At 39.5% G+C, this 22,121-nt stretch overlaps 1 protein-coding gene across 1 annotated transcript; it reads left to right on the forward strand.

The window, feature by feature from the left end:
* Positions 1-745: 745 nt before the first annotated feature.
* LOC136883562 (uncharacterized) lies at positions 746-17,165 on the forward strand. Its single transcript, XM_067155945.2, has 6 exons — positions 746-832; positions 3,649-3,745; positions 6,731-6,860; positions 9,173-9,258; positions 11,780-11,933; positions 15,372-17,165. Exons 2-6 carry the CDS (start codon positions 3,668-3,670, stop codon positions 15,491-15,493), a joined length of 570 nt encoding a protein of 189 aa, XP_067012046.2. The 5' UTR covers positions 746-832; positions 3,649-3,667; the 3' UTR covers positions 15,494-17,165.
* The last annotated feature ends 4,956 nt before the right edge of the window (positions 17,166-22,121 follow it).

Consider the following 22,121-nt stretch of genomic DNA (forward strand, 5'->3'; position numbering starts at 1 on the left):
TTCCCCTAGGACTCAGCGAGGGATCCCACCTCTACCGCCTCAAGAGCAGTGCCCTGAGTGTGAGACTTTCGGTCTGGAGATAACATGGGGAGGAGGATCAGTACCTCGCCCAGGCGGCCTCACCTGCTATGCTGAACAGGGGACTTGTGGGGGGGACAGACGATTGGAGGGGATAGAGAAGGAAGAGGGAAGGAAGCGGCCATGGCTTTAAGTTAGGTACCATCCCGGTATTTGTCTGGAGAAGTGGGAAGTCACGGAAAACCACTTCGAGGATGCGCGAGGTGGGATTCGAAACCCCTTCTATTCAACTAACCTCCAGAGGCTTATTGCACCTCGTTCCACAGTCGTACAACTTTTCAAATTTCGTGGCAGAGCCGGTAATCGAACCCGGGCCTCCGAGGGTGGCACCTAATCACGCTAACGACTACACCACAGAGGCGGACCTAAATACTGTTTATGGGAAAAATGTATATTGGATAGTATACTTAAATTATTTTGTAACAAGTGCCTTTTATCTTTAATATTTTGTATTACGGAAAATTAATTACGTGCATTAATCATAATTAAAATAAATAGTTGGAGGTCATCCGCGACTGGGAGATAGGAGAATTTCATTCTTCGTTCATTCATTCATTCATTCATTCATTCGTTTATTTGTTTCGTCTGTCACAATATTCGCATCGCACACCTCAAGAGCGAGTACACTTTTTTGCTCTAGTGGTGTTCATGACGGCAACACTGCGAGCTTGCTGGAGTGGCAGCAGAGAGAATCGGGCGGTATTGTCTGACCTAGCCCGCTCTTGCAGTAGCGGCCGGATTCTGCAGTGCGAAGGTGAGTGAAGTGTTTACATAACAGTGTTTGGTGTTTACAGAATATTATCTTCATAGGGAGGAGCTTTGGAATCCTTATTACGCACGTGGCTAGCACAGCGGTAATCTTTGGCGTGGGTGGATTAATGCACACTCACAATTCTTTCCCGAGTTCTAATTTCGTACTCTCGGCCGAATCAACACTTCACACGGCCCCAGCTGGAAGAGAACTGTGAGACTCCTTTATCGCATATCCCATTGTTCAATAATAATAATAATAATAATAATAATAATAATAATAATAATAATAATAATAATAATAATAATAATAATAATAATAATAATAATAATAATAATAATAATAATAATAATAATAATTTTCTACCGCTTTTCCCACACGTGTGGGTCGCGGGTGCAAATTGTGTCGCACATGTGGATTTGGCCCTGTTTTACGGACGGATACCCTTCCTGACGCCAACCCTATATGGAAGGACGTAATCACTATTGCGTGTTTCTGTGGTGGTTGGTAGTCTAGTGTGTTGTGTGGATATGAACAGGGAAGTGGTGGTACAAACACAAACACCCAGTCCCCGGGCCAGAAGAATTAATCAGAGGCGGTTAAAATCCCGGCCCGGGCGGGAATCGAACCCGGGACCCTCTGAACCGAATGCCTCAACGCTGACCATTCAGTCAATGAGTTTGACAATAATAATAATAATAATAATAATAATAATAATAATAATAATAATAATAATAATAATAATAATAATAATAATAATAATAACCCAAAAGTACAGGCACTTATTTTGGCTAAAAAGGCAGGCAAATAAGCATTTAAAATTTGGGAAATAAATGATAATGTTTTTGTACGTCTCACGAACTGTTTAACGGATTTCGGAGACGCCGAGGTGCCGGAATGTTGTCCCGAAGGAGTTCTTTTATATACCGGTAAATCTACCGACATAAGGCTGAAGTATCTGAGCACCTTGAAATACCACCGGACTCAGCCAGGATCGAACATGCCAAGTTGGGGTCAGAAGGCTAGCACCTCAACCGTCTGAGCCACTCAGTGCGACAATTTGGAAAATAGTGGGTAAAATAATGAAAATAGGCTTTTTCACGAAAATGAGAACTAAAGTAAATAATAATAATAATAATAATAATAATAATAATAATAATAATAATAATAATAATAATCCCGGCGAGGGGCTGCGTGGTTTGGCCCACTTGCTCAACTCTATGGCATCATATCTCGGATGATTCAGTGGACCTTATTAACAGAATTATTCGCACGCTAAAGAAGCGAATCGTTATTGAAGCTGCCATGACCATCTTCTCAGCGTCACCAGAAATCTAACTGGGCTGGCGTGGCGCGAAGTACGTGCCGAAATAAATGAGTTAGGGCATATCAATTTTTCCGGGTGTAATATTTTTGAAACTGGGACTAAAAAGGGGCAAATCGCCCACTTTCGATATAGGTTGGTAACATGTGTTCCTTCTGATGTAAGTTAGTCGACACATTTGTTTCACCAGTTATCACCATTTTAAAATGCACTAAAAAGAAAATCCGAACATTGTCGCATTTCTCCTAATATCGAAAGCGTTAAACCCCAAAACTTAGCTGAACGGCGGCCGGTTGATAGGCCGTGGTCCTTCCGGGCTGTTGCGCCATGGGGTTTGGTTTGGATTTGGGTTACATCCCCCCAAAAATTAAGTTCATATTTTTGGTAATTTTTTCCGTTACTTGCACTAAAATACCTTTTCTGAGATCATGGTATTATTGTATCCCTCTTTTTGAACTAATAACTTCATTTCAAGATAAATTGTACAATTTTATGTTATTTCTTAAAACTTTCACAAAAAATAATATACATTTTGAACAGTTTCAGCTAGATTATTTCTCCTTGTACCGAAATCATTGGATTGTATGGTAGACTACTGTCTAATTAACAGAAAAGTGAAACAGAAAGAAGATTAAGACCGGCTCATCGCAACTCATCACACACCCTCTTCGCTGGTTCTGCCTTGCAAGGGCTATAAATAGCCAGTCACTCCCTTCCCTAATTTGTTAAAAAATAATTTTTATTCCATTTTAGCCATCTGAAACCAGGAAATATAGGAATTAATAAAACAAGACATTTGTACAAGCCCTGTTGTCTTATCAGCTGATTCTTTCCTATATTTTCTTTGATTATTAACAAAATTTTTAGTGGAAATGCACACAAAATATCGTTCGTCGCGGCTAACCGATTCGTACAGCGGCACAGGAAGTAGTGGGGTCTTAGGATATGCTGTGAGGAAGGGTAGAACGGATGCATTTTTTTGCCACTGTATTTTTGGAGACACTGAAGTACGATTCAGTCGCTTGCCACGCGCATTCGTCAGTCTGGCAGTCTCTTTAGTGTCTGCTAGTTTCTTAGTGTGCAGTCCAACACTAAATGGATTTTAATTGTGTAATTAAGCCGTCCTTCTATTTAATTGTAATACGTCTATAATATTGTTCCTATGCCGAAACTTATTAGAATGAAAATCTCAAAAATCTATTATTACTGCGCTTAAGTTGGTTTGGTAAACTGTCAACCATCACCTATTACCACTTTGTAGCTTTTTTTCAGTTATGATGTATACACCCCCCCCCCCCCACTTGCTATATACCCTGGTACATTTTGTTGTCTGTCAATCCCCCCCCCCCCCCCGCTACTTCTAATTCCCAATCACCACTTCTGAAAATAGCTTTATGAAATTATCATTGCGATCAATATCACCGCCAGTGTTACTCGCCGTGTAGGGTCTGCTGGTATATTTTCTAACTAAATATGTTTTCGTTTCTGCCAACAGCGACATCTACTGGGTCATAATGTGCTGCACCGTGCAAAGATTCTGCTGTGCTTGCTCCCTGAAAACGGGGGCGTTGATCATCGGTATATTGGAGGCGGTAAGTACCCAGTTATTATTTCGTTGACACATGGGCTGATGACTTGGAGGTTAGGCCGCTTTAAAACATGTTTCTAATTAGGAAGGCACGGTGTTTGAAAATGACCATTCTGGATTTCACTATGTCATATTTTTTTCAATCTCCGGAGCTTCCATTTCCACACAAGGCATACATCATACTTCAGAAACTACTGCAAATATTGCCATAATGATTTTCATGGTAGTGTATTTGATTTAACCTACGCCCTCTAGGGACCTAGTTTCTATTGACGGCCAAGTCTTCAAGTTTAGGAAATACGAACTACGGCGATGGTTTATTGTACCATATTCAATAAAGGGAATACTGTTATCTTGGAAGTTTCTGAGCGGTTTGTGTCACGTATTGCATTCGGGAATAGTGGGTTTGAACCCCACTGTCGGCAGCCCTGAAAATGGTTTTCATTTTTCACATCAGGCAAATGCTGGGGCTGAACTTGAATTAAGGCCAGGGCTGCTTCGTTCCCACTTTTAGCCCTTTCCTACGCCATACTCGCGATAAGACCTATCTGTAAAGGTGCGACGTAACGCAAATTGTAAAAAAAAAAAAAAAAAAAAAAAAAAAAAAAAAAAAAAAAAAAAAAAAAAAAAAATTATTTGCTTTACGTCGTATGGCCGGCCCCGTGGTGTAGGGGTAGCGTGCCTGCCTCTTACCCGGAGGCCCCGGGTTCGATTCCCGGCCAGGTCAGGGATTTTTACCTGGACCTGAGGGCTGGTTCGAGGTCTACTCAGCCTACGTGATTAGAATTGAGGAGCTATCTGACGGTAAGATAGTGGCCCCGGTCTAGAAACCAAGAATAACGGCCGAGAGGATTCGTCGTGCTGACCACACGACACCTCGTAATCTGCAGGTCTTCGGGCTGAGCAGCGGTCGCTTGGTAGGCCAAGGCCCTTCAAGGGCTGTAGTGCCATGGGGTTTGGTTTGGTTTGATGTCGTATGGCGATGGTGGGACAGGAAAGTGCTAGGGTTAGGAAGGAATTAGCCCTGGCCTTAGTTAAAGTATAGCCCCAGCATTTGACTGGTGTGAAGATGGGAAACCACGGAAAACCATCTTCACGGTTGCCGACAGTGGGGTTTGAACCCACTATGTCCTTAATGCAGGCTGACAGCTGCGCGCTCCTAACAGCATGGCCACCTCGCTCGGTAAGAAAAGATTTAGTTGCTTGTCAGCATTTCTTTTAGAGAGCTCAGTAAAGTAGACTATCATTATTACACCTGCTTTATGTTATAAAAAGATTTGGGGCTTTTCGCCGTGTCAGAAATTCTTTACGCTTCGCAGAGAACTTTGCTCTGCGCCCTCAGAAGGAAATCTCCTCCGTTCGCGAGCAAGAATCTCGGCTGAATTTTCTTCTGAAGACGCAGAGAATTTCACCTTGTTTTTTGACACTCACAAGCCCAAAAGCTTATTATCAGCTAGGTAAGTACAGGCCAATGAAAGCATCAATGGAAGTAATCTTGTATCCTGTTAGACACGGGCTAATGTTAACAACGAAGAAATTAGTGATAACGGACTGTATCCCTCATGTAAATGCAACCATCTCCGGAACAAATCGAGAGTCAATAGGGCGGAAGTTCTAAAGTACAGTTCAAAATCGTTTAAAACTTTAATGTTTTATCATTACGTAAGTATACAGCATATTCCAGTTCGGAGAACGTAAATAAGAAAGGGGAATCTTACTTATATTTGCGAGGAAGAAAGTTAGTGGCGGCCAAGTATTTAGGATGACCTACAAATTTCTAGCCATGTTCTTTTTTGCAACTTGCTTTACGTCGCACCGACACAGACAGGTCTTATGGTGACGATGGGACAGGAAGGAGCTAGGAGTGGGAAGGACGCGGCCGTGGCCTTAATTAGGTACAGCCCCAGCAATTTGCCCTGTTCTAGGCCGCTTAAAAATATTGTTAACTTGTTATCAAATGCAACGGAATTTGCAATAAATACGCGAGATACGCGTGTTGAAATTCTTTATTTTTATTTAAATGATATAAAGAAGAACACGTTTATTCAGGAACCAGAATTCAAAGGTTATCATGCTCAATTCAACGGTGACTCACCCTGTGTAGCGACCAGGAAATCATAACTGTTTTACTTGCACTAAAAAGTTTCTGAAGACTTTTTATATTTATAGAAGTTGAGTGCAGTAACTAACAACTACTTTCCACCTTCTTTCAAAGAACTTTAACACGTGAGCTTCCAAAAAGTATGAAATAAAAAGAGAAAACTTTTCAGTTTGCGAAAATCAAATGATAATAAATATGTGTCTCGGTCATGGCCATCCATCAACGGCTGCTAACTTCAGATGGCAACCAGCCATAAGACATAGCCTGCACGGTTGCTAGGTAACAATACTTTACGTGACTGCCTGCACGGTTGCGAGGTAACAATACTTTACGTGACAGCCTGCACGGTTGCTAGGTAACAATACCTTACATCACTGCCTGCACGGTTGCTAGGTAACAATACTTTACGTCACAGCCTGCACGGTTGCTAGGTAACAATACCTTACATCACTGCCTGCACGGTTGCTGGGTAACAATACTTTACGTGACAGCCTCCACGGTTGCTAGGCAACAATACTTTACGTGACTGCCTGCACGGTTGCTATGGTTACACCTCTTTTGTCGGGTCACATTACACAAAGTTTAGCATGATCCCCAGCCATAAGGCATATTGATAATATATTTAATAGGAATTTATTAGAAATGTTGAAATATATTGTAGTATTTTCTCAACAAAAGCCCTACGTAAATATTGGGTGAATTTTAGTATTTATAGTGTAAACACACTGATACCGAAAAAACAAAACAAAACATGACATTGCATGATGGTTGCCAACCTTCTGTAAGATTACGAAAGAGAATAAGAAATGTGCATCTTCCCTTTTAAGGTACTTCATTCAATCCCCGCATTCCAGAGCCCATTTTCATGCAAGGCTCTCCGTTTTCCAGATCTTCTCTGCGGCGGGGCTCATAGTTTTAATCCTGATCGCCACGAGCTTGGCTGTCGTCGTTTCGGGAGTCGTCGATCATCCAGAAACCTCCAAGGAAGAAGCCGAATTGATACACGGGGGAAGTAAAGGTAAGTGTACGCCATGTAGCCGCCCTTGAACCGACAGCCTCAACCCTGACCATTCAACCACGGAATTCGACATCATCATTACCATATACTGGATGACACTTAACAATTCTTCTTCTTCTCCCTTCTTATAAATCATACTCTGTTTTCCTAGAGAAAGTTGCTAAATTCTCGGCTATTTCACTGCAAAGAGAGGGAACTTCAAATTTTGTTTAGATTTTAACCATTTAAATATATGAGTGTGATACATGAGCTTATGCTGCAATACGGAGTATGTTGCGTGGGAAAGAAAGAAATACTCAGTCGGCATAATTTTCTACCAATGTTTTAAAATGTTTCTCCATAAGTTTTGTGAAAACGGAGTAGTCCGCTTGTCCACCGGATTTTAAAATTTCCTATCATTAATATCGCATACCATTTCCCGCATGGGCAGTAAAATAAATTCCCATTATTTCCTGTAAGAGTACATCTTATATTTGTGAAATACCCCCATAATAAAATGTCAAAATTACAATAACAAGTCAATATTAAGGTGTACCGACCATTATTAAAGTGTTTTAACGTGTAGCAACTGTATAACAGAAGAACACCGAACACTGTGCCAGAGCGTTGTTCGAGCTCCCTTATTTACTGCCATTTTGCTCAAGCTTGGTTTTCTTAACGAATAAATCATTACGAGATGGAAATACGTCCATCTCTCTCTATTTATTTATTTATGTATTTATTTGTTTCACACGACAGTACTTAGTGTTTCAATTATAGTGGCAACTACATTATATAAACGACAATTAACATGGTGGTTCTTATATCTACATTTTATTCTCATTTCATCTAACCTAATCTACAATATAAAGTATAAAAGTAATTTTCTAAAAACTAAAGCGCCTTATATTAATATGGTGGAACAACACAGGACAATGTAAGATGACAAATGAAATGAGCAATTTACGTACATTTTCTCCTATTTTTATGAGTTCATACAATTGCGCGATGAAGTTCAGTTAGAAACTCGCGCGTTGGCAGACTGAATTCAAGGCTATTATTTTTCTGAATGGCAATGTCGAACATACTACAGGGTCTATTCACACGCGAATTATCTTGCGCACATCGTGTTTCTTTTCATTTAAAACTGTCATGTTATTTCTGGAATTGATGCGAAGTGCATGGATATTGAAGAGAGACAGTAACTCACGATTGCCAACAGCATAGTTTACAATTTTAAAAAGAATTCTGACTGCGTCTTTCCATTAACGAATTTCTAAACTCTCCACTCCGAAATTTAAAAGGATATCACTATAGGGTACCATACGGGAATAACAGCAAGATTTTCATACTGTAGGTATTTTAAAAATCTCTTTTGTAATTTTTTAATCCGATAGATATATGATTGACAAGTGGGGCGCCAGATTGAAAAAAATCTAGAACCTGTTTTCCAGTCACTGACCGGGTCAGAGATGGAATTAATGTAGCCCCCATCTTGCGGGGAGGATAGGAATTGTGCCGGCTGCAATTATTAATGACTGGCATATTCGATGTTTGGTTTTACCATGGTTTTGAACCGATAAATACAAGTTTGTGGGTTTTTGAAGGGTTTTATATTCCTGTTGATGAATCCTAGTGTATTATATGACTCAGCTACCACTTTCAGTATATGCGAATTAAAGGTAAGCTTATGGTCGAATGAAACCCCGAGGTCTTTCATCTCGCAAACCGATCGTACTTGTAAATTACTTCTGGTAAAGAGCGATACAGGGCTGCTGGATCTGACCGCTATCCTAGCAAACGTGTGTTCCACGCGCTTTGTTATGACGTCAGTGTCTTGATTCTCCGAACAGAACATAGGAGCGTGCAAGGTCTGCTTAGAAGTCATGAAAAAGAGACTGGAAAGCGATAGAGAAAAGAGACGCGATGGCACTGCAAAAGCTGCAATACGCCTCTCTGTTTACCCAAATATTTCGAACTTTATCACACAAAGACACATTTTTAAAGTCGGGCTGTATAAAAAAAGGATTACTTTGACCAATCACATTTTTCCCTGTTAAATAACATAATAATACCAGTGTAACAATGTTAGACGTGAATATGAAAAGAAGTAAACACATATATGATTTGAAATAAACTAAAAATGTTCAAGAACGTTATAATTAAGGCTCGAATGTTTATAAGCTAAAAATGTTAGAAATATGACAAATAACACTTAAAATTTGTTGGTAACATGTTTGAAATCTTCACAATTGTGGCGCTGTTTAAATGAACATTTAGTCTTGAAGTAACTAACGTAAAAGTTATTTGAACATTTTCTCTTCTACTTACAGTACTGCTGATCGTTACTTGTGTGATGGGAGTGTTGGTAGCACTGCAGATGGTTATGTCAATTCTACTGGCCTGCGGAGCAAGTAATGTAAGTATGGTCCAGGTTTTTATAAGAGAATACCTTGCAATGTCTAGTACTCTTCCACGGTTAACAAGTACGAGTTGCATAAACTGTAAGAGTTTCCTAGAGTTGATGCAAACCTCATTGCAGAACAGTTTTGCGGGCTTCTTGGTTGCAAATGTATACATTCTAATCTGTTATTTCGATTCAGGTGTTAGCTTCTTAGCTTTTGGTCATCGGGGGCCCACAGTTGATTGCTTTCTGGGTAGAGCGATTTTAATTTCCTTCGCTCGGGGTCTGGATGTTTGTGTTGTCTCCTACATTCCCGCAGCTGTAAAAGCACAGACACAACACTACACTCCTGCACACTGACACGCAACTTCTCATACACAGCAGATGGCGCCCATGCTCGTCTGCTCTACAAGGGCTGCAGCAGGCTAGAAATAGGCACATGAAATTAATTATTATTACTCGTAAAATATAAGGGAATTATCTTAATTGTAAAGCTTTCTCCAATATTGGCATTAATTCACATAAAGTAAATCAATTTGATTGATTTGGTCATAGTATCATCACCTAGGACGTGACGCTGAAAATCAACAAAATCTACTGACGATTGAATGTCACCTCGAAAGTGTTATAAAACGCCGTTACACACTTGATCTAAAGAAATGGTAAAATATGACTTAAGCATTTTAAGCTAGGCAGCAAGTATTAGAGTATTAGTAACATTAAAGGTGTTAGAAAGTAATAAACGATAACACAGCAGATACTTTTATTAATGCAAACTGACAGAGATATAGGAGGTAAATTGAAACTTCATACATTCATGCAGTATCATAATCCTGAGGGGCAGTTATCATTTTGTTTTTCTACAACAAATAAAAAAGTAATAAGCACTTTTTTGGAAACTTTCCGCGTACGTTCGTACATCTCTTTTAATCATGTCTTCTAAACCTCGTACTTATCTATTTCGGGAAAAAGAGTCAAATCCATCTACTATAGTATTTTGAAATCCCGTGTTTTGAAAATCGATGCAGATAATATGTAAGTTGTTAACGCCTCAACTTAAGCAAAAATGCTCAAAATACAGGGCGTATCCGTGACAGTGTTACAAACTTTCAGAGCTCACTTTGGACTGAGGGTTCGTGAACACCTGGATCAGATATACCCTGCAAAGTGGATAGGAAGAGGAGGTCCTGTTTCATGGCCCGCTGATTCTCCTGATCTCACCCCACTTGATTATTTCTTGTGGTGCCATGTGAAAAGCCTTTTGTATGAGACACCTGTCGAGACTGAAGAGGATCTCTTGGCAAGAAATCTCGTTACCTGCGATTCTATTCAAATGACTCCGGGGATATTCCAACGGGTACGACAGAACTTTGTGCATCGTCACCATAAGACTATCTGTGTCGGTGCGACGTAAAGCAAAAATCTTTGTGCGACTATGGCTTGCCATGGCGCAGGGGGACGCCATTTCGAACAGTTGTTTTTAATGGAGCAGCCTGTGAAACTTGTGCAGGTAAACAGACTTAAATGAGTAGACTTTTGCTAACTTTTGACTCGATCGTTTATTTCAATTTGTTCCATTTACCGTCCCCCATCATCCAACATCATCACGGATAAAGTCCGGCTCCATGGCTAAATGGTTGGCGTGCTGGCCTTTGGTCTCAGGGGTCCCAGGTTCGATTCCCGGCAGGGTCAGGAATTTTAACCATCATTGGTTAATTTCGCTGGCACGGGTGCTGGGTGCATGTGTCTTCTTCATGATCATTTTGTCCTCATCACGTCGCGCAGGTCACCTACCGGCGTCAAATAAAAAGACCTGCACCTGGCGAGCCGAAATTGTCCTCGGACACTCCCTGCACTGAAAGCCATACGCCATTTCATTTCATTTCATTTCACCTTATCACCTTATATTACTTATATCACTAAATAAAAATAGCCGAAACATGTATTAATATGCAACATAAAATTGCTTCAAAAGGGGGTCAGGGATCCATCATTCCCAGTTGTTTTTTAGATTTCGAATAAAATCAGCTCAGGAATGAAATATAAATTTTCCTTAATATTCGAACCTTTGTGATTACTGACCCAACTTTCATTGCAATGACAAACACTAGCGGTTCCTCTTTAGCGACTTTGTACGAGTGAAATTCTGTTACGTGTCAAAACAAATTAGTCACCATTTAATGCTTCAACTGGTAGCCAAGAGCCAGTAATTTGTTCTGATAATGCGTTTTTCCCTCTAAGGAGCACGTAGAACCATTATATAACACTGGGCTTCTTGCTCATCGTATCTTTCCAAAACTTCGTTATACTTTCCCTATGGGCTTGTCTTCTCTCTTGCGTCCAAGCATTTTTGAGTTTCAAGTTCCTGGTTGTTGGGTTCTTGTATGTGAACACATTTTCTGTCTGAATATGGTCTTTGCAGTTGCCAGTGGCTCAATATTAATTTTGATTATTGCTGTATATTAAACAATGACTAACTTATTGTTACTCAGGACAAGTACCTGTTTATTTCAAGGATGATTTGTGTGCACCGCAGGAAAACCCTAAGCTCATCAAGCCATGGATCATTTACTCCATCACGGGCCTCACCATCATCATCCTGCTCTGTCTCGTGATGGGCGGCGTCGCGTTTGCTGTCAACAACATAGAGGCAGGTGTCAAGTTCCTGATATTCTGCATAACGACAGCGGGTAAGGCAATGTCATTACACGTTATCGATTCAGAGGGAGAGCTTTCAAACACAGCATTCTCCGCAATGAGAAATGAAACTGATGTACTGTGTACAGCATATTGGACATCCGTATTCTATAACTTGTGGTTTAACTTGACTGATGATAACTTGATCATAGCCGCAGGATCTTCAGTTAATTGGGGTCTTACTAGAGACTTATACGCCCTCTCCTTTACATCCTTACTACAACCCCTAAATACCATCATAACCATATGAATAGACCTGTAACTTTTATTTACGATCTGGTTTATGTTATTACCCTTTCCCTATATTAACCCTTAGATACGTATAGTGTTCCCCATGAGGTTTTGTCACCCCATCAACGTAGTAATTAAAAATGAGATCTTTCCTCTTCGCGAAACTCTAAACTTGACGTTTTATCCCATTTACAATCACACCATTGTCTGCTGTCCATTTCTCAACATTATCGAAGTCCTTTTCTAGTCGCTAACAATCCCATAACTTATTTATTTCTCCATACAGTAATAGATAATCTCCAACTGTTATGACTACTCTTATTATTATATGCTAATGCCGGCCCCATGGTGTACGGGTAGCGTGCCTGCTTCTCGCCCGGAGGCCCCGGGTTCGATTCCCGGCCAGGTCAGAGATTTTTCTCTCGACCTGAGGGCTGGTTCGAGATTCACTCAGCCTACGTGATTAGAAATGAGGAGCTATCTGACGGTGAGATAGCGGCCACGGTCTCGAAAGCCCAGAATAACGGCCGAGAGGATGCGTCGTGCTGACCACACGGCACCTCGTAATCTGCAGGCTTTCGGGCTGAGCATCGGTCGCTGGGGAGACCAAAGCTCTTTCAAGGGCGTTAAGTGCCGTGGATTTATTATTATATCCTAATAGACGATTATTATTTGTACTAATAGTGCGTAAATTGCATGAATAGTTGAACGAAACATGTCATATAAAAACCGGCTTATTTTTCACATTCTAAAGTTATACTTAACAATTGTTTATAGTAACTATGATGTCAGCTGGGTTCACGCAGGCGCTATGTCGCTGCTGATGACGCCCTGCGTGTGTCGTCTTGACAAATGAGCACTTCCGAAAAACAATTTACAATTGGCTTTACGTCGCGCCAAAACAGACAGGTCTTATAGCGACAACAGTAGAGGGAAAGAAGCGGCCTTGTACAGCCCCGACGTTTTCCTCGTGTGAAAATGGGAAACCACGGAAAACCGTGTTCAGGGCTGCCCACAGTGGGGTTCGAACCCACTACCTCCCGAATGTAAGCTCACAGCTGTGCACCCCTGACCACACAGCCAGCTCGATGGGTACTTACGAAAAACGGTATTCTACGATGATAATAATAATAATAATAATAATAATAATAATAATAATAATAATAAGCAGAAGAAGAAGAAGAAGAAGAAGAAGAGGAATCGTGACATTCGCAATCGAAACGATGGGAACGTGGTGTCAAGAGGCTAGAAATCTTGTTTCAGATATAGGCAAACAATTCTCTGAAATTACTGAACACCCTTCTTCAGCAGAATTTCTGAGATAGCGGATGGGAATTACTATGCTGCCAGCGTTGTGGGCTCGTTTCCGAATAACGCTGCACTGGAGGAAGATTTTTATCTTACTTCTTAGACTTTCGAGCTGGAGCCAAGCATGAAGGTCAACAGCAGAAAACCACCTTGGAATAATTACCTCTGTACTATTTGTAATTATAAAATATTAATAATCAATAAACAAAATTATAATTTTTATGTCGAATTAGGCTCAGTTCATATTTTGTCGGTTTGTTCGTTTATATGTTTGTTACATCATGGGAAAACAAACCAATTTACGGTCCTTCGTGCCTCATATATTTATACTGTACGACTTTTGGTAACGGTAATATTCACAAATTGTTACTTTTATTACGAAGTCCATCAGCAGCGAGCTCGCTAATGTAGAAATTTTGCCCAGATGTTACGAGAACGACTGAACAAGGAGATGAAGAAGAATCAAAAAATGTATTGACGGAATTAAAGATGTATGACGCCTGGTTATCGCCGAGGTAGAGAGTAACCCGATAGATGAAGCCTCTAAGAAGGCTTCGGTGTTGCGGTCATGTGAGCGAATCGAGGACGGAAGGTTTACTTATAGTCGTAATAATGAAATATAAACTCTGAGAGTTGTTAGAGGGAGGTTCGTTTACTGCCTGCCTGGGTATGGAGAAAGGATGGTTGCCATGGAAATGTGGGTGGACCCAGTGTGGTTGCCATGGAGATAAGTCTGCTGGGCGGCTCGTGTTGCTTGGAGTTGCGGGCTAAATGAACGAGTGACCCGGAAGAGAAGGGAAGGAGAAAGGAATGTAGGAATGTGGTGACACCGTGAAATGCTCCTCCCTCCAGCTCTGTCAGAACGCTTCTTTTAATATTACGGGCGTGGGAGAATAGTGGAATTAGCCATGGATGGTAAGGAATGTACCGTAGGGGGAGACCAGTGCGACGATGGTTAGATTCAGCTTTTAAAGACTAAGCCAAGCCACAGAGCGAGAGACTGTGCGGTCTATGTCACGTAGCTATCACCTTGAATTAGGGAGATAGTGTGTTCGAACCCCACTGTCGGCAGCCCTGAAGATGGTTTTCCGTGGTTTCCAGTTTTCACATTAGACTGTACCTGAATTAAGGCCACGCTCACTTCTTTGCCACTCCTACCCTTTTCCTATCCAATCGTCACCATAAAACTTATCTGTATGACTTAAAACAAATGTTAAAATAAGTTAATTCGCATAGGTTTGAAATCTAACGCTGCAAGGCGCAACAGTGTGTAATGTGTATTTTTATTTATTTATTTATTTAATTTATTTATTCTACTCCTTCTTTCTTCGATTTAGCCCTACTGTGGACCACGATAAGTAACTGACTTGCTGGTTAGTCCATTTTTCTTCTCCCAGAACTTCATAATTTCAGTGTGGTTTCTCTTCCTCTCCTTCGACGATATGTTCTTAGACTTTTAGGTTTGCTTTTCATGGAACCCCTTGATCAATTGTAGCTGAAAAATATCTCTATTAAAGATTTATTTTGGATTGATGCCAACTTCCTCCATGTCCTCACTTATTTATTTTGCCCATTTAGTAATTGCTTTTAATTTGATGATGTTAAATGTTTTCTTTGTTAATCAACTCTCGCCCATAAAACTTCGGTCTCATATTAGGTATGGTGTCTGATCTTCCCTGTCTGTCTGTATAGATATTTCACTTCTTCGATGTATCATGCTTTGCTTTTTTGGATCCTGAAATCTTTCTCAAGGTCTTTCTTTCTTATCTAGCTCATCCATTTCCTTTTCCTTATTCAGTATCAGTCATTCTGGCTTGATAACCGTGGTATCGTGTATTTTATTCTATCTTATTTATTGCTTTGCATGGTTAAAATATGTTTCTCTTTTCCAGTGGTACAGATCTACTGTATGATTGTGGTGAACAGCTACCACGGGGAACTTACCAGGACTAGGACCGGAAGAACGTACGCTGAAGTCCCGCAAGACATAGCCCTACAGAACTATAGTACGTGAAGTACTGACCAGGTCTCCCCAAATTCTGTTCATATATTTAATCAATCAACTACGCTTTTCAAAAAAAAAAGGAAACGGAAGATCTGAATAAAACTGTACAATAGCAAATGTGAACCAACAAAACAAACATATCTGTCAAAATCATTAAAATGTAAGAAATGACAATTCTAGATAAAATATTAGCCACCGTATTAAAAGTCCAAATTACGATTTTAATATCAAAATAATACATTCAGGAACTGATACAAAGGTACCAACACTCGCGAACAGTATATTCTAAACATGGTGTTAGACGGAGAAGTAACACGTTCTGGACATTGTTTAACTAGCTTGTACTAATCTAGTCGATCCTTCTTTCCGGCCAAATTTATTTATTTTCTTAGGACAATTGGAAGTTACATAGTCTTTAAGCATCTTCACTAGTGCGTTGTCACTAAGATGACTGGCAGTTGTGAAAAGGCCAACGGAAACTTCAATATTTTCAATATTGTCAATCGGTGAAATTTAAAAAGTTATATTTTATTTTCGCTTCCAAGCAGAGAACATATTCTGTATCCTGCATTTATTTTGCCTGTAGTTCTGTATTCGTTCTTCCTTAAAGGTTGCACCCCCTGTCAAAGTGAAACTCCTATAAATACTAACTGAATAATAGTAATGTAGATTAATATCATAATGTGGAGATTTTAATGCACTAATGGGACCTACTCCAAAGGGATGTTACTTGCCTGAGTTCTGTTATACGGTCCTGCAAGAAGATTTGCATAAATGTCATGAATATTATAGGGCTGTGCCCATGTCACTTGCGCAAATCTCGGTACAACATTGTATTAAGTACTACATGATTAAAATAACTCGTCAAATATGATGAGGAACTGAAGTGCTATCGGATATTTATCCATTATCAAATTGTACTTAAAATTTAGATTTAAGGTTGTTGAAAGGAGATCGGAAGAAATCTAATTCACCCACAATTGTACGGGTTCTAATACTCAAGTACAATAACGATTACTGGAATTATAATACATTTTTGGAGGGAGCCTTGGCAAAAGGTTTATTATAAAGAAACTGCTTTCATCAAAGTACATTAGAAAATAGCACCTCCACCAATATTAATGAAGATTGTAGAAGTTCAGAGAAATGTATATAGATTCAATTACTAATCCTTAATACGGCGCGGAATTTTACTAAGTAATGGATTAGATTTAAGTATTCTTTAGTCGCCTCTCAGGGCACTTAAGCACTCATTTCAGTTCTGTAGGATACATTGGATGAACGGTGGACGTTCTATAGGGTTGTAACATTTATATTAATTCTAGCTTTCTGAAGAGAAGCACTGAAGTAGTGAAGGAGCCTCGAAAGCTATTTCTTAAAGATTGGAATCTAACCTAATTATCTGCTCCCTAGTTATCACCTTGCGAGTACATCTCTGGCGCCGCTCGTGAATCGTTAATGATAGCAATAACCCTGCGTTTGCTTCATCTTGAACCGCCTCCGAAGGAGATCTAATATCCGTACGGTACTTTCCTAGTTGATGTCTTCAAGCAAACCGCGAGAATGAACGAACGGCGTGAAATACTACCGGCAAAATATAATTCACTTATTTATTATTAATAATAAAAATTTAACTGTATGACAATATCCCAATGCTTCACGCTACTGTGTAGTTAAGACATCATACCGTCGTGTTCTGACAGTGACATTACCGTCGCTCCATCATACTTCCCTCACAGACACACTTAAGTACGGAAAAAAGTTCCAGAGATCTCTCTCCCCAATTTCAGAGAACTTCGCATAACCTCCTATCGATTTCGGAGAAAATTCGAATTTTAGGATTTTACATTTTGTATTCGGTGGGTTCGTTCCCGACTGACTGAAGTGCTATTTGAAGGCGCTGAAAATTGTAGATTTAGTGGTACGTAAAGGAACTTCTGGAAGAGAAAATTCTAATACCTCGTTATTTTCGGAAACCGTAGAAGTAATTAGTGGGAAGTAAAACCAATAACATGATGCATCATCATTATTAGTATTATTATTTACAATGTATTTGTGGATGACAAATGTTATTTACAGGCACGAATTCACTTTTCCCCTCGAAACCTGTAATATAAAAGAAAAAAAATTACAGTCTAATGTTCTACCTAACAACGGTTTATGATAACCATTACAACGACAGCACGCGTGTACGCTAATTATACGGTTGTTGACAACGCTCTGTGTGTATTGCGTTTGATCAAGTAGTTTCTGTGAAAAATAACTATTCTACGTTAACAATATTACAAACTGTATAACTGAAATCTAGTTCAATATTATTTTCACAGAGTTACATAGAAGGTCTGTCGTTCAACTATCGGCATTTTTATTATACGTTCATGTGCTACTTAACACTGCCGTTAATCAAACTGGGCACAATATTATGGAAGCTTCGGGTACATTCTTGTGTATTAGGAAGATAGATATTTCCCTTCTTGAACGAGCTATCAAAATCCTGAACCCTACACAAACACCCTGTACGAAGGGTGGGGGTAAACCAGGAGTATTAAAAAAACCCTTGTAAATCTCCTGCCACTTATACAACCTTCCCGACCAATTTTTAGTGCGGGCTGCATAAAGGCGAAAACTCGTTCAAGAAACTTTTTATGTATGACAAATTGACTTGCATTTATGACTAATTACTAATAACATAATTTTAAGGGATAAAGAAATATGTGTATAATACTCATCTTCATGAATATAGTTTTGTATATTGTTTTAAAAGACTTGCTCCCTGGTGATGTGAAAACCTTAAAGTAACGAATGTATGTATACTGTTTCAATAAATAAATGTTATTTTTTTTACAAAAAAATCTCTTCTAAGTCATTTTAATATCATTCCTAGGAAGCAGATTTCCCTGTGAGGATGAGCTGGACTCTATAATCTTCGAGATCCTTGTCCATCGACCTGCATCCCGCACTACAGCACTGTAGGAAGACCTGAACGAACAAAAGGATTTCTTTAGCCCGCATTGTGTGGACCTTGATACTGTACCGAAGTAAAATATGGACAATAACTAAAGAAGAAAGAACAGAAACTTTTCAAATGCGGTATTGCAAAACAATGCTGGGAGAGATGGTTCGATTGAGTAACAGATGAAGAGATGGAGTTATGGGATAACGACCTTGGCGAAATATAACCATAAGAGAGGTAGATTGAGCACTGGTTCACCTCGGTTTTGACGGAAGTGTGGAGTAAGGTAGATCAAGGCATGAACATGGCAAACAAATCTGATCGATGTGCACATTACAGAGTGACATGAAGGGCTGCACTGAACCAGTCCAGGAACTGGAAACACAAGCAACGATACATACCAGGGTTATGAATTATTGTGACCTCATGTTCCTGTACCATTATTCGATGGAATTTTTCTTAAAAGTAAAGAAAAAACATATCTAATTAATTTTTGAATACGGACACCCCCAAACCAAAAATAATTGTTAGTAGTGATATATTTAAATTAGGGTATAATAGTTATGTAGCAATATATTTTTATAGAATAACGCACAAAATTAGAAAGAATTACAAAACCACAAACTTGCATATCGATTGTACAAGCACCAATGGTTGTACTGATCTATACGGACTGAAAATGAGTATTTAGCATAATAGCATAATGTGAAGTCGTCATTTTATGGAAAAAATTAATCTAAAATGTATCTCTTTTTTTAAAACAGATTTCAAAGATCTTGGAAGACACTTGTTTGCCCGTTATGCACACTGGTTTGATCTGGCAATGACTAATCTTGAAGACTCTTGATGCTATTTAATGCTTTTGCATGACCCTGCAAGATGCTGCATAGCTTCGGATAATTGTATATTTGGTCAGTAAACCAATGCTGCGCCCAATTGTAAGAGAGGTAGTGAGTAGTGAGGTACTTCTTTCTGGTGAAAGAGTAAATTACAAAAGAGCAAGAATTGCTCGGGAATTCGATCTTGCGTTACGTAAGTAGGGTAATAAAATTACTTCTTCAGGCATTCAAGTAATATACAACATTGCACAGTTATTCAGAAAAGCACAAGGTTGACTGTTCTTGACATTTCTGGACAGTTCTATTAAATTATAGAAAGTTCAGTACTGTCGTAGGAGTCGTTCAGAATATTGCATAAAGTAAAAAAAAATATTGAAGTGTTTGAAGAAAGTTTGAGAAGACTCAAGAAAGTAAGAGGGATGTACCTTGTATATATCAGTGAAATACGATTTTAGAAATTTCATATTGGGGGTGCAATTTTTAATTACTAGATTAAGGCCTTTTTAATTACTTTTGAGCGAACGTTAATTTCATGACACAAAAATAAATTTTCTTACAAAAAGTCATAACCCGAATGCATACGCAATATTTGATTTTCTTACAAAAAGTCATAACCCGAATACATACGCAATATTTGATTCAGAAGACTTGTTTGGGCCTTAAGATTCAAAGACCTATACTGAAATAAAATATAGTGATGGGCAAACAAACTCCGTAGCTGTTATGAAAGAGAAGGTCAAACGTCCGGGGAAGGAAAATTAAACTCTTTACTTGTATAAGAATGACAACCTAATATTTCGGCAAGCCCTAAAAAGAGCAATTTTTCTGCTCTGTAGATTTTCCTTAAATTTGATTTCTAGTCTTACTATGACACACATTCTCTACTTACTAGTAGGAGATGGAATTTTTATACATTTAATGACCAAACGTGCAATCCAGATTTACAACTACAGAAGTTTACAAGCGTTGAATTTGACGCAACTTTCACTACAGGAGCGATATGCTGGTTACATGATGCAAGGAGCTTATTTGGGAAGATTTTTGGCGAATTTCACCGTGTACTTTATTTGGTTACCGGATTTCCACATTTCTATTGCGAATCAAACTTTTAGGAAAGTGAAATTACGTCTTGACTTATACATTTATGATGGATTCGGGAATTATTTCTCGTCGTTGTACTCTTCATATTACTGCCGATAGTCACGTGAAACACTATAACTCGTCCTGGAGCTGTATTGTAGGAACTGAATTCGCCGACTAATCTGCTGAGGAGGTAGAGAGATACGAATCAGTATGGAAGCGTGCATCTCCACTGGAACACACCGTAGGGAACATTTTACATACATACTTCTTATAAAAATAAATACGACTTTGTCTAAGGCAAATGTTATTTACTGACGTTAAAACGATGCAATAATTAATGATATTGATTTTCGTGAACTCAGAAGTGCCGAAATGTTGTCCCGACGGAGGTCTGTAAATCTACCAACACGAGGCTGACTCATTTGAACATCTTCAAATACCTCTGGACTGAGCGAGGATCCAACCTGCCAAGTTTGTCTCAGAAGGCCAGCGCTCTGCTCTTCGAGCTACTTTGACGGCATATTAGAAATGAATGCTATTCTATTTAAAACTGTAAGCCCAAATGTCTTGATTTAATTTGACTTCACAGAGAGGAGTTTTTCAGACATGACAGTATGCATAGTTGTCCACTGAAGGTCCTGAATCTGGTTATTATATCACCCCATACATTCACTGTAACAAAATTGACCGAGAGCAATTATGGTAACGGTAATAGAGTTTTGTTATTTACTTTTCTTTTTGCTATTTGCTTTATGTCGCACCAACACAGATAGGTCTTATGGCGACGATGGGACAGGAAAGGTCTAGGAATTGGAGGGAAGCGGCCGTGGCCTTACTTAAGGTACAGCCGAAAAATTTGACTTTTGAGAAAATGGGAAACCACGGAAAACCATATTCAGTGCTGCCAACAGTGGGGTTCGAACCCACTCTCTCCCGAATGCGAGCTCAGAGCTGCGCGCCCATAACCGCACTGCCAACTCGCCCGGTGTTATTTACTACAAACCGCAAAGTGACAGATGTCTTTCATGACAAAGACACTATATTTACCGAGTCATAAAGCATGAAACTAATATGATCAACATAAGAAGTCTGGGATGCAGCTTCCCGCCCCCTTCGACCTTGTATGCATCGCCAATATGGAGGTCAATGACTTGAGAAACATCGCCCATGTAATTTCTACGTCTCCATGCTGGTGGAGATGTTCATATCTAGTCAGGGTTTTGCGGAAAAATAATGTCAAAACAGTTTAATATCTTTTTTTACAATTGGCTTTACGTCGCACCGACACAGACAGGTCTTACGGCGACGAAGGGATAGGAAATGGCTAGGATTGGAAAGGAAGCGGCCGTGGCCTTAATTAAGGTACAGTCCCAGCATTTTCCTGGTGTGAAAATGGGAAACCATGGAAAACAATTTTCAGGACTGCCGACAGTGGGGTTCGAACCTACTATCTCCCGAATACTGGATACTGGCCGCACTTAAGCGACTGCAGCTATCGAGCTCGGTAGTTTAATGTCTGGTGCGTTTATCATAGAAGAAAACATAGTATAATAAATATACGAACTGGTAATGGCATACGGTTTAAAAATGGTGGGAATAAATTTTGTCTCACCTCGAGAGAAAAGACCGGGCCGCAAGAAATCTTCAGAAAACACTTACCTAGAAGAAAAAAGAAAACAATATTAGAGTCAAGAAAACATTAAGAAATCAATGTATTATTTAGATTGAAGCTTTCACGGCAAATAATAAGATATCACAGCTG

The sequence above is a fragment of the Anabrus simplex genome, chromosome 11 (assembly GCF_040414725.1).
Source record: "Anabrus simplex isolate iqAnaSimp1 chromosome 11, ASM4041472v1, whole genome shotgun sequence".
NCBI lineage: Eukaryota > Metazoa > Arthropoda > Insecta > Orthoptera > Tettigoniidae > Anabrus > Anabrus simplex.